The sequence below is a fragment of the Microchirus variegatus genome, assembly GCF_963457635.1.
Source record: "Microchirus variegatus genome assembly, chromosome: 14".
Lineage (NCBI taxonomy): Eukaryota > Metazoa > Chordata > Actinopteri > Pleuronectiformes > Soleidae > Microchirus > Microchirus variegatus.
Genome location: NC_139815.1, coordinates 19,955,929 through 19,968,737, shown reverse-complemented (window position 1 = coordinate 19,968,737; position 12,809 = coordinate 19,955,929). Strand labels below are relative to the sequence as shown.

The 12,809-nt window shown below is 39.7% G+C and overlaps 1 protein-coding gene across 1 annotated transcript in view; it reads right to left on the bottom strand.

Annotated features, from left to right (window-relative positions):
- The window catches only part of ush2a (Usher syndrome 2A (autosomal recessive, mild)), a gene marked incomplete at both ends in the record, with an annotated part of 202,896 nt that overhangs the window by 91,327 nt on the left and 98,760 nt on the right, over window positions 1-12,809 (bottom strand). Inside the window, 2 exons of the mRNA XM_083900586.1 lie at window positions 8,697-8,839; window positions 10,061-10,208. Coding sequence (XP_083756712.1) covers window positions 8,697-8,839; window positions 10,061-10,208 — 291 coding nt within the window. The remainder of the gene's footprint in view (window positions 1-8,696; window positions 8,840-10,060; window positions 10,209-12,809) is intronic.

The following is a 12,809-nucleotide window of genomic DNA, read 5'->3' as shown; positions in this document are numbered from 1 at the left end:
CTGTTAACTGCCTGAGTGACGCCGACGTATTTTCCTGTGTCTCATTTGCTTTTAAAGAGACAGGCACTCTAAACCGAGCGTTCTGAACAGGGCTGTTTTGGCAGGGTGATTGAACTGCTGTGGAGCTTCATCCATAAGGTATTTTGACCAAAGCATGTCACAGACATGTTCATTAGGACACCAGGGAACTAGGTTACCCTGCAGAAATAGGGTATACTATGTCTACTTTAAGGCAAATCCAAACAAACTATACTTAAACCATAGAGGAAAACGGGACCGTATCTATGTTCCCCGGGTCCTATGTTCCCCGATTTGTATGTGACTGGGGAACATAGGACCCTTTCTCTAACCCTAATCCTAACCCTACCCTTTTTCAAAAAAAGGGTCCTATGTTCCCCTGTCACATACAAAGTGGACCTTTTTTGGGAAAAACGGGGAACATAGGACCCGGGGAACATAGGTACGACCCAGAGGAAAACCACATTTACACAGCAAATTCACAACAATTTTACACAGAATTATTTAACTTTAGCAATTCCTTCTTAGAAAACATTACATCACATGTTTGTGTTAGATCTGTTTACACCAGTAGGAGCAGACATTCAAATCAAATAATTAGGACTCCGATCTAACAAAGACACACACGGTGGATCAAAACATGTGCTTCTTGCCACAAACATCGACTCGCAGCTCACCACAAGGCAGACTCGACTTGCACATGTTTTTGCACAGATAGGCCGCCTGTAAATGCTAGTCAGAGGGATACTTCACTAGTCAGAGGTAACCACTGTAGCTCATTTTAAGATAATGCCCCCCCTTACGCCATTTACATCCCACCGTCTGATCTGTAATGGACATAGATGTATGTCAGTGTATGTAGAGAAACACTCCCTCTAACCAACACTTGCATACCCACTCCAGCCGTGATGCAGTGTAGCAGTAATGGTGCTGTGTGAAGGGCAAGTAGATCAAGGTGACTGAACGGACTGAGGGAGCGTGCTGTGCCGCTAAGTGCTACCGCTAACTGCTAACGGCTTTCCCAGATGGCAGTGAGCGTGTGTGTGTGTGTGTGTGGGCAAGGGAGAGGCAGAAAGAGCAATTGAAAGAAGATGAGAATATGTGAGCATGACTTATGAGAGATAGCGTGTGCACACGTATGTACATGTGTCTGTCGGCGTGCATGAGCAAGAGGCAAAGGGTTTACTCAAACAGTGGAGGAGCATCTTCATTGCTTAGGCGGATGCAATTGTGCCCACAATCCATCGTCTACCCCTTTACCCTCCACATGAGGGTCACACGTCACTGGAGCCAATCAAACTGATACAGGGTAAAATGTGGGGTACACTCTGGACAGGTCACCAGTCCAACCACAATCCAATTAAAAATACATACAGTCTGAAGTAACTACTAAAGTGATGAGGAAGCATTAACTACAATTATGAAGATGTGACAGGATAACTGCATGTCTTTTATGATCAAAGCTACTGTCAATTTTTGTCAACTTCTGGTCTGTTGTTCGTAGTTAGTGTTCTCTTTCCAGATGTTGTTTATGTCAGTGGCCTGAACTCATTAGTCTCTTTGTGAAGTTGACCACGGTGCCACCAATGAACCAGCCTTAAACTACGGTGGCCTGGAACTGCATTATTACAAAACACGAAACACTTAAAAATCCCAAAACTAATCAACAAAAATTGACACAAATTCACATTTTTGAAAACAAATTTACAGAACATGAAACACCAAAACAAAAAAATGAAAACCTGTCTCAAGCTTTGTAGAAGTCTTTCACATTTTGTAATGGTTTGCACTTCTAGGCCACCATAGTTTATGGCTGATTCATTAGTGGCCAGTGGTCAGTTCAGCTTGTGAGGCTTTAAAAGTCAAATGATTCTCTGCTCTGAAGTCTGAATGATCATTTTTTTTGTTTTTTTTGTGTGCATTTTCTCACTTTTAGAGCTCAAGTCTTCGGAAAACACGATGCATTCTGAGACTTTTTTCACTCACTTCCTGTGGCACAACTATTGTCTGTAGCCAAAACAGCTGATCACAGATGGATGACAAATAGCTGGTTTTAAAATGCTAAATCAGTTTTGAATTGGTTTATAAATATATATAGTTATATATATATATGTATGTATATATATATATTTATTTTACTTCATATCTACATATCACAATACACATCAAGTGTGATCACAAAAACAAGCAGTGATCAAGAAAACAGTGTAGTTTACATTAACTTTATGGTGGTAACCACAGAAGTATCAAAAGTGGAGTAAGTAGTCATTTTAGTGTGGCTCTAATTAACAAGGTGGAATTTTTTTTTCTCCACTTTCTGAACAATTGCAATAAAGGGCACTTTATACTGTACAACATTAAAGAGACCATTATGAAAAACAAATCTGGGATATAAACAGGTCATTTTTAACATGGATACAGTTAATGGTGAATATTGTTGGCTTATGTAAAACCTTCTAATTTAAGGTGTTTTCAGTCAAAGTAAACAGGAAAACAGGTGGTCTATTTCTGATTTTTTTTTTTACAGGTTTACAGACTTATCTGTTTATGTTAACCTCAACTACTCTCTCATTTTCCTCTCTCCCTCTCTCTCATTGGCCCCCTCTCTCTCCGTGGGCTCCCTGCTAAATAAACAATGCAGAGAGTTGACCTTTTGGGTTAACAGGTTTTTATGCTAGCTCTACTCAGCACTCACACTGATTCAATTACCACCAAAGGTCCACTGAACCCTACGAATAACCAAGGAGGCTCTCTCGCTCGCCCTCTCCGTGCATGTCTGCTGGCCTCGCTCCGTGCCTCGCTGCGTTCCCATTCATCTTTGTGGAGGGTTTTTGGTGTCTCTTGACATGTTTCTCTAATTAGACATCCCACACCATTCTGTCTGTTTGATAATATTATCTCCTGCCTTACTCTGGCGTGTTACAATAGACACACAGACACACAGGTGTAAGACGCGCAGAGCCGGAGACAGATAGAAGGTCCTTAACTGCAAAATAACACGACTACAAACCACAACCCAGTCACCTTGATCCAGCCCCCATCAGCCAACCAAAATACCCCCTGATTCCCCCTCTCTCTCTCCTCCCTTCCCCATCCCCCTCTCACTCTAAGTGTTCAGTGTTATTTAGGCTTTACTGGCGCGTGTAAAATTCTGCAATTTGAAGGGCTGTTAAGTTTTTCAATTGAAATTTTCATTTAAGATGCAGGTGATGCTTTTTTCCTTTTTTTTTTTCTTCTTTTTTTTATTTTACTGACGCTTTACTGCTCTCCAGACAGGAGGGACGGAGTGTGGAGCGCAGTGTGTACGAACCACTTTGTCCATGATTTCCTTGCTCCTTATCTATCTCCCCTCTCGTGTCCTCCCTGTTGTGCTCACCTCTTCCATTTTATTCCTCCATCTTCCAACCTGCCTCACCCTTTCCTCCTTGTCTTCCACTCCCTTTTTTTTTTTTTTTACCTTTTCCTCTCTCCCCTGCATTTCCCACCACTTTATTCCTGATGGCTTTTCCTCCTTGTTTCCAGCTCTTTCCCTTCCTCCTCCTCTTGCCAGTAAAACAGAAGTAGCAGAAGGCTAAAACAGGAGAGCAGGGCCGCCAAGCTTTAAATCACATTTATAAGGATTTGGTTAGCATAGTAATAACACAATCATCTGACAAGGTCTGGGAGAGGAGGAGGAGGAGGAAGGAGTCTGTGTTTGTGCATATGCTTGCATACATGGAGGTGCATCCTGTGCATGTTTGTGTGTATGCACGTGGAGGTCAGGGTGTGTGACTGTGTGTAAATGTGTGAGTATCCATGTGAAAAGAAGAGTAGAGTAAGGGTATTATTCTTAGCCTCACAGAGTCCTGTGTGTGTGTGCGCGTATCTGCACGTTAGTGGATGAATGGGCTTTTGAAGGTGAGTCGAGGCTCCTGGAGTCATAATGAGGACAAACGCTGAGCTTTACTGTTATCAAGATGCTTATGACACGGTGTCAGAACGTGACAAGCAATACGGAGAGAATTTACATTGCATTTGGTATCTTTACTTTTTTTTTTCCACAGATGACTTTATGTCACCGCAGCTACAGACGACACCAACGAGGCAGTTAGCAAGAGGATGACGTACGACCAAGGTCACGGGACTGGATTTGTATCCAAAACATCGCACGTAATATGTGAGCTGTGCATTAGCCTTTAAGTAACTACGCAAAATGATAACTTTGAAATGTCAATCATTCAAAACTTTTTTTTTTTCCAGGCAATGACAATTTGGAGTGATTTATTTAAATCCAGGCGGCCATCTCATGGACCGTGCATTACAAGCTGCACTGTAATACCAAGCCTTTAAAAACATATCTGGGAATATTTTGGTGGGATGGCATTGGACGTTAAAGTCTTAAAGGCACCATATGTAAGAATTTGGCCAAAAACGGTTACTACACTCAAATTTAAAATACCAAGGTCTTTTAGGTTTCATTTTCTTCGCCATTGTAGCTCAGACGTAACTGGCAACCCATGGTTGCTTGGCAGCGGAGACTCCACTGACTGCAATGATTGGTAGACAGTGGTAGGTGGCGCCATATGCCAAAACATGATTAAATATTTTGGCTTTACTGTTGTTGTTGGTGAGTTCAGTATATGAATATATATGAATATTATTCCTGAGTCTCTGTGACATATTAGGAGACTTTAATGGCCAGTTGATTTAGATTTATTACAAAATGCACCTTTAAATGACTCTGAAACACTAAAATCCCTTAATACCGAGCATATTGCAGACACAACACATTTGCGCAAGTGCAAATAATTGCATTAAAAAGCTGAGAAGTTGCACGTCAAAGCCAACTTGTGGTTATTATGGTTATTTCACCTGCGCAGCTCCTAGACACTGGGACAGAAACAAATGGTATTTTAAATGTTTTATACTGTTTAAATTTTAAATTTTACACAAAAAATGGTTTTCTTTATTTTAAATTGTTAATACACAATTTTAACATGCAGTAAATTGTAAATAACTGCCAGATATTGAAAGTTATTATGGTAAAAAATGGACAAAAGCACTTACTTACAGAACATTTTCTGGCCCTTTTATGGTTAAATAAAACAAAACATAGTCCAGACAGACATTTTGAGGCTTAGGTGCACCTTACCCTGTTCACTCTAATCTGAAAGCTCCAAGATTGCAATGTCCTGTAAAAACACGTCATTATTACGAATTCACGTGTTCTACTTGACGTCAGCGATAGACACAGCAAGTGACGAGACGCTTGGTTCGACGTGTCCAACTGAAGTCAACCTTTCAGTTCTACTTCCTCCTGGACTTGTAAGTCATTTCCTGCATCTTGCGTTCTGCACATTTAAAAAAAAAATAGATGCAAGTATGTTTTTCAGTACGGCTCTGAAATCTAGTAGATGGGGGGGAGAAAAGGAAAAGGAAAATAAAAAAGTAAATACATGTTCAGGTAATGAGTATAAATTAGTGTGCATAATTTATTCTTTTTTATCTCTGGATGGGCAAAAAAATATCAAATGGACTATCCTCACTTTAGTTAAGAGCTTCCTTGGGGAGCAAAGTGAACAGAATCCTGGGACCTAAGGTGAAGTATTATTTTATTAATGCAGTCACTCATTCATTAAATAACATGAATTCTTTGTGTTCTGCCGGTACAGCCAACCTCATTTCTGTCCCATTTTCTCCTCTCTGTCCTTTTTCTTCCTCTCTCCACTTTAATTTGAATTTAGTAAAACATCCGTTTTCAATGCTCTTTCTCTCTCCCTCTCTTATATACACACACACACACACACACACAGACTGTAAGATCATTTTGTCATAACAGCGCTTTATTCGTTCATATTCTTTATAACACTCTGTAACACACACACACACACACACGCACACACACACCGTCCCTCAGATCACTTAGCTGGTGTGAACATGGGAGTAGACAGAGGAAAGGGAGCTGTCCAACACGGCCAGAGTTTATGTTCACAGGAGCTGTCTGTCTGTTCTTCAGCGACAGAAATTCATAGGCACCAAATTACATTAAAAAGATGGACATAAAACTTTAATGGAATGATAAAAAGGAAAGGAGGAAGCGTGGGTCTCCTTTCCTCTGTTCTGTCATTAGTCCCTCTACTTCCCTCTCCCCCCGCCTCAGTTCCTCATTACCTTTTTCTGTTCTCTCCATCTGTCTTTTCCCGGCCTTTTCCTCACTATTTTCTTCATCTACTTGTCTCTGTGCTGTCCCTTGCTGCTCTCTAAATACTCAAGAGCCTCAGCTTAGATGAGGTGAGACTCAATCCATGTTCAAACTCACACACACAAAAATGAAAGAATAAAAATTGTAAGAGAAAGGAGAGGAAAAAAAAGAGAGGCAAAAACTAATTTCAGAGAATCGCAGGGGGGAGCTGAAACAATCGATTATTAATCGATTAGTAAATTAATCGATTACTAAATTAATCAACTATTTTGAGAATCGATTAATTGGTTTGAAGCTCTTTTCATTATTAAAACAAGATTTCTGATTGTTTTAAGCTTCTTAAATGTGAATGTTTTCTTAATTTCTTTGCTCCAAATAAAATAGAAATCATTCAAACTGAATCATTTTGGTTTATGGACAAAACGTGACATTCGAGAACATCGTCATTTCCAGGTTTGACAAACACTGAACAATGTTTTTTTTAACATTTTCTGATATTTTATGGATCAAAGGATCGAGAAAATAATAGACAGACTAATCTATAACTAAAATAATTGTTAGTTGCAGCTCTCGTACATTGTTGATGAAGGTCCATGTCGTACAGTACAGTATATACTCTTTGGTAAGGTGGGAATCTTGCAAATTGCAACTGTCATTATGAAGGACACTCAAATATTTAAGTGTAAAAAACAAAGAATGACCTTTTACTAATTTTTATTTCATTTAATTGTCACTTTTCTTACCTGTGTTCTGGGTTATGACTGAGCTTTAGGTATGTGATTGATAAAGTGATAAGGAGGACAAGGAGGTGTGTATACATTTACATGTACATTTATATGACCTTTTCTGCCATGCGGACTAAGGTTAGGGATAACGCTTTGTTTAGGCTGTCTTAATGAGTGGAAGTCAATGCCGTGTCCTAGAAATATCTTCACAAATCTCTGTGTGTGTGTGTGTTCATATCTGAGAGAGGAAAAGATGGATGTTAAAATTATGAAGTGTTGAATATACATTCAATTATTGAACACACACACACAGTGAAAATGTTTCCACTCACAACTCACGAGCAAAAACACAAATATTGTCCCCTACTGCATAAACTAGACACCAGTTGTGTGTTGTATGTGTGTGTGTTGGCCAGAGGGAATTCAGTTCTGCTATGTAAAGTAAAACGGCAGAGGATCATAATTTAATGTATCCAAAATGCAGTTTGTGTGTGACTGCACGTGTGCTTGCGTCATGTGCACGCACCTGTGAATGTATACGTACAACAGTGCACACGCTCACTCCTGTGTACATGTATCCAGTGTATGCAAATCTCAGCTGCTTAATGATAATGTATGTGATAATAGCGTGGTACTAATTAATTTATAACTTTGCACTGAGGAGGCTGTTCCAGTGGCTAATATGATTCTATTACAGCAATTAGCCCACAATGACACTGGCTAGGTCACACACACACACACACACACACACACACACACACACACACACACACACACACACACACACACACACACACACACACACACACACACACACACACACACACACACACACACACACACACACCTCAGTTATCTCTGTCAGCATTTTACCTCATCTTGCTTGTGTCCAAGCAGGTTTCCACCTTCGTTTTGAATATGCCCTTAGATTAGATACCTTTATTTTGGCTTAAAATGCGCAAAAGACAAAACAGCGACAGAAATAAAATGGGGTGTATAAGGGGTGGGGCAAGATTTTTTTGGAATAGTCACTGAATAGTCGCGGCACACGGGAGCTGCTGGTCATCGACTGCCGTGTTTCAATCAAACAAAGACATTCAAACGCCAACGTAACAATATAAGATAAATGAACTTGCTGATGGAAATCTCTGGATTTTCTCTAAGGACTTTGGTGTGGGAGAGTAAGAGATTTACAAAAGTTCAGTTTTCCTCCAGAAAAGGATATCTTACTGTGAGATACACTTCATCATCCACTGGAGGGTTGCGGGGGGTGTTGTGCCTATCTCTGACTAACTGACATAGGGCGATAGGCGGGTTACATCCTTGACAGTTTGCCAGTCCATCACAGGGCCACATACTGTGAGAGGAAGCCGGAGAACCCGGAGAAAACCCACGCACATACGGGGAGAACATGCAAACCCCAGGCATAAACCGAATCCGGGTCTTCTTGCTGAAATGGCAAGAACGCTAAACACAAACCTTTACAGTAGAATTTAATTCAGTGAGCCTTTACTTAAGTGTCAATCATCTGGTTTTGACCCTGTTAGCAGCCATTATTCACAGCAAGTGTCCAGATCTCAGGTGTGCATGGTGGTGCATGCAGCAAAGTAATAATATATCAATATCTAATTGAACCACAATTCGGAAAAGAACTTGTCCTGTCCAGAGTTTACCATGCCTCCAGCTCCTGTCACTATCCTCAAGGGATAAGCTGAATAGATGAAGATGTTTCATGTGAAAATGAGTGCATGGGTTGTCTATCGTGTACTCACGATCCTCCGAGGTGTGCAGGGTTGCCCAAGGTCCAGCAGTCTGGCCGTGTGTGTGTGAAGCCACCACTCTGAACATGTAGTGTGTGAATGGTGACAGGTCGTCCACACGGTAGGAAAAGGTGTCCGTTACGTTTTCCAAAAGCCTAGGAGTGGACGGACACACACACTCGTATCAAAATTTGCCATTGTCATTTTTCTTTTTTAACACTTTTATCTTATTTAGTAATCACCTCATCACATCCTTAGAGTGTCACTTAAAAAAAGCTTTCATTTACTGTCACCCTCAGAGGGCTGTTATAGAATTGACGAATCATTGTACTTAATTCCAGATTCAGTGGTGGAGAAATATTGGTCAAAGGTGGAAGAAGACTAGATGAAAAAGACCTCAGGAGCAACAAAGTATAAATACAGTATTTAGTAATGAAAGGTTTTCTGTACAGAACAAATCTTTACTCACCCTTTGTAGTGGGAATATGCTTGGTTAATATTATGTTGATTATATGTTATGTAGATGTTTATCTTGTGTTGTTGTGCTTCCTTAAAAGTAACCTTAAATTAACTTTTGACTCTCAGAGCCACAGGACACATTTCTGACTGAATCTTTATTAAAAGTGCAACTCCACAAACGTGTCAAGACCCGTATGTCTCATGATCACTAAACAGTCACTGTCTTGACAAAATGCACACCATTTCCATTGCTTCTTTATCATATTCCTGTGTCAGACCTGATCCCTGACGTCTTATAATCATACAAAGGAATCTGGGACAAGTAAAAGAATATTGTCATAAATGAGGGACCGTTGACCATTTAGCATGAGATAGATAGAAGGGATGAATGAATGAATAAATCAGGGAACAATGAGATTTCCATAGCAGAGGAGGAGGAGGGCATGGCTGTCTGATATATAATACATGTAGCTAGTCATTTATTTATTACCGCAGAATGAGAGCCTCCTCTTCTTGGATTAAATTGCAATTTGTTGTCAGGAAGCATGTAATGAATACATATCAGATGCACACCCTCTCTCTCTCTTTTTATTCTATCAAATTTTTCCATCTCCTTCTGCTGTCCCGTCTCTGATTTTTTTTTTTTGTCTTTTTGAATCTGACCGTCGTCTCCACGGCTCATCCCCTTCTCTGTATTTCTGACGCTCTGTCATACTGATGAGACACATTCCGCTGTACGGTATAATGTACCTCTTGGTAGGAACATGTTTATGCATTTGTCTCCTGTTCACACGTTTAGGTGATCATGTATGTCAAAAATAGCAGAGTCTAGTGTGTCTGTCTTGCTCATATTTCTCTTTCTCTAACTTCTCCACTCGTGTGTGATTTTGTGTGTGTGTGTGTACTTTTATTCTCACCTCATCACCGGCCTCTGTGGGGTTGTCCTCATGTGCAGGCTGTAGCGGAGTGGGCCTGGTGCATTGGCGTGGGCAGGACGGGACCAGGACACATTCAGACTGGTAGTAGCAGAGTGTGTCAACCATGGAGGTAATAATCCGTCTGGGGCTGTGAGGAGAGATAGAAGATGAGAAGGAGTTGACTTCAGACTCAGGCCAACTCGAGAAATTAATTCCAACTCAAAATTTGAATATGCAGACCATTATGTTTCTGTATTTGGTATTATTAAAGGTAAGCAAAGGAAAAAGAGTAGATACTGAGTCTCATTCCAATCTAGTTCAGTGAGATGAAGGCTCTCTGTCCTGAGCTTGTCCTACCAGCACAGACAGACAGACAGACAGGCTTCATATGAGACAGATGACCTGAGGCAATCTCTCCATCTCTGAGAGGCTCCGCCCATACAGATTTTATTGTGTTTATTATATTTATAGTCTTTTTCGGTTGTTTTTAGGCCAGGTATTATATTAGTCACACTCGTAACCCTAAGCACAAAGAATGTGCTTTTTAAAAGCAAGCTATAAAAAAATGATACATTATACACCTAGATATACTTATTGATTTCAAATACTAATAATTAGTATTAGTAGTAACACGAAATTAAGATATTAACCCTTTAAATGCCAGGTTTTTGTCATGATGCCACTAGATGGAAAATTCTTAGTTATTTTAGTAGTATACTTTTTTATTATTATTACAGCCTGGGATATGTCCATGATGAGCAGCAACAGTGATTTTTTTTGGATTATAATTTTTTTTGCATTACTCAAATTGCTAAGCACAAACATTTGCCTTTTAAAAGCAAGTTTTAACAAATATTATACATTTTTATATTCTACTTTCATTGAGCTGATTTTTAAAAATTGATTATCACCGACATCTGACCTAATTATTTATATTAAATACCTATTAATTGTTACACAAAAAAAAGCATATGTGAATTGTTTTTAATAACTACTTGGAAAGTAAAAAAAAGTCACACAGATCTAGTGGAGATAGGAGATTATCTCCAAAATAACGCAATCTGGTAAAGAGTAGTACAAATTATTAATACAATTGCTTTAATGGAATTCAGATTCAAAAATTGCAGTTTGAATTGGTTTCAATAGGACATTTTTTGCACTTAACAGTATGAGTGTAACACTTTGTGTATTTTAGCCTGACTGAACAAGCTCAAATAAAAATACACAACGTGGCCAAAATCCATGCCATAGTTATGAACACTCAAAAAACAAAGAATGAAAAGCACATAAAATGCGAACAACGGTCCCTAATGGTTACGGGTTCCAGGTTTAAATGTTACGTGGAGCAAAGGAACTAGAAATATTTACATTTTAGAAGCTGAAATCGTTAATTGGGTGATGAATTAATGATGTATTCAAAAATGAGTGATCAATTAATCGTTGTAAACCTGAACATTTGACACAATGACAAAAAATAGATAAAAGTAATCCACCTTGTAAAGAAATTGTGACAAAGAGTGGTCAGATTTATTCATGTATAACAACCACACACTCACGCACACTCCCTCTCCCCCAGTAGTGGCTCTCCTCTCCAACTGAACATGATAGCCTAGTGTTAGCGTTGAAAACATCTTGATTCAGTCTGATGGCTGTGCTCTCAACAGCAACCGAGGAAGCCCAAATAAAGACAGAGCAAGAAAGAGATAAAGACAACAAACTCAAGGAGGGAACGAGAGAGACCGGAGTGTTTCACCATGTGAGCGAAGAGGAGGATAAAGTGATCCTACAATCAAACCCACGAGTGTCTTCACACAACAACAAGACTGATTGCTCAAGACAGTCTAAAGATAACACACACACACACACGAATGTCTGTCTTGTGAGGACAAAGAAGACATAACGTCGTGTCAGAATGTCCTCCCAACAGTGGTTTTATGCCAAAAAGTGTCCTCACGACCATAGACGACACAGTGTCTCAAAACCGTCACTTTAATTTAGTGGGTGAATTATCATTTATCATTAACTGATATTCATAGATTGAAAGAGTTACTGTAGGTTAGGTTATTATGCCATCTCATGTGCGTGTGTTACAGTGTGTGTGTGTGTCTTCACTGAAACATACATTGATTTCTGCCTCTCTGAAAGATAGACAGACACACGCACGCACACAAACACATACACCTCAGACACACACTGTTGGTGAGCCTGTGTCTCTCTCATGCTGTGTTAGCAGGTACAATATCAGAGGTGTCACTAATCGTTTTAAACTATGCACTTTTATGTTCACTTCTCTCTCACTCTGCTCCCCTCCTCCTCTGCTCCTCTGTCTTTGGCTTGGCTATCTTCTCTCTGTTCTTTCACAGAACAAGGACGCATCAAGACAGTTTGCCTTATAGAAGTCTAAAGAGATGCCAGAGGCACAGAGGTAAAAAGAGAGATAGAAAGAGAGGAAACGTCTGGTATTTAAAATTTATACTTTCTTATGCCTTTGTTTTGAACTTGAACAGCAGAACTTTCCAAAGTCTGTCTTTTGTTATTCTCCAACTAAGACATGGGTGTGGTGTCTTCATAATTCCATCTCACATCATGGCAAAACCGGTCACAAGTCTACCGAGGGACATTTTGAATTATTTACAGATTCTGAAAGTGGGATTTCTAAATCAAATAAATCAGACAATATTTGAAGAAGATATGGCTAGTTGAATGTAGGCACTCCTCAAACTGCTTTAGGGAGAATTTTAGCCTCAAA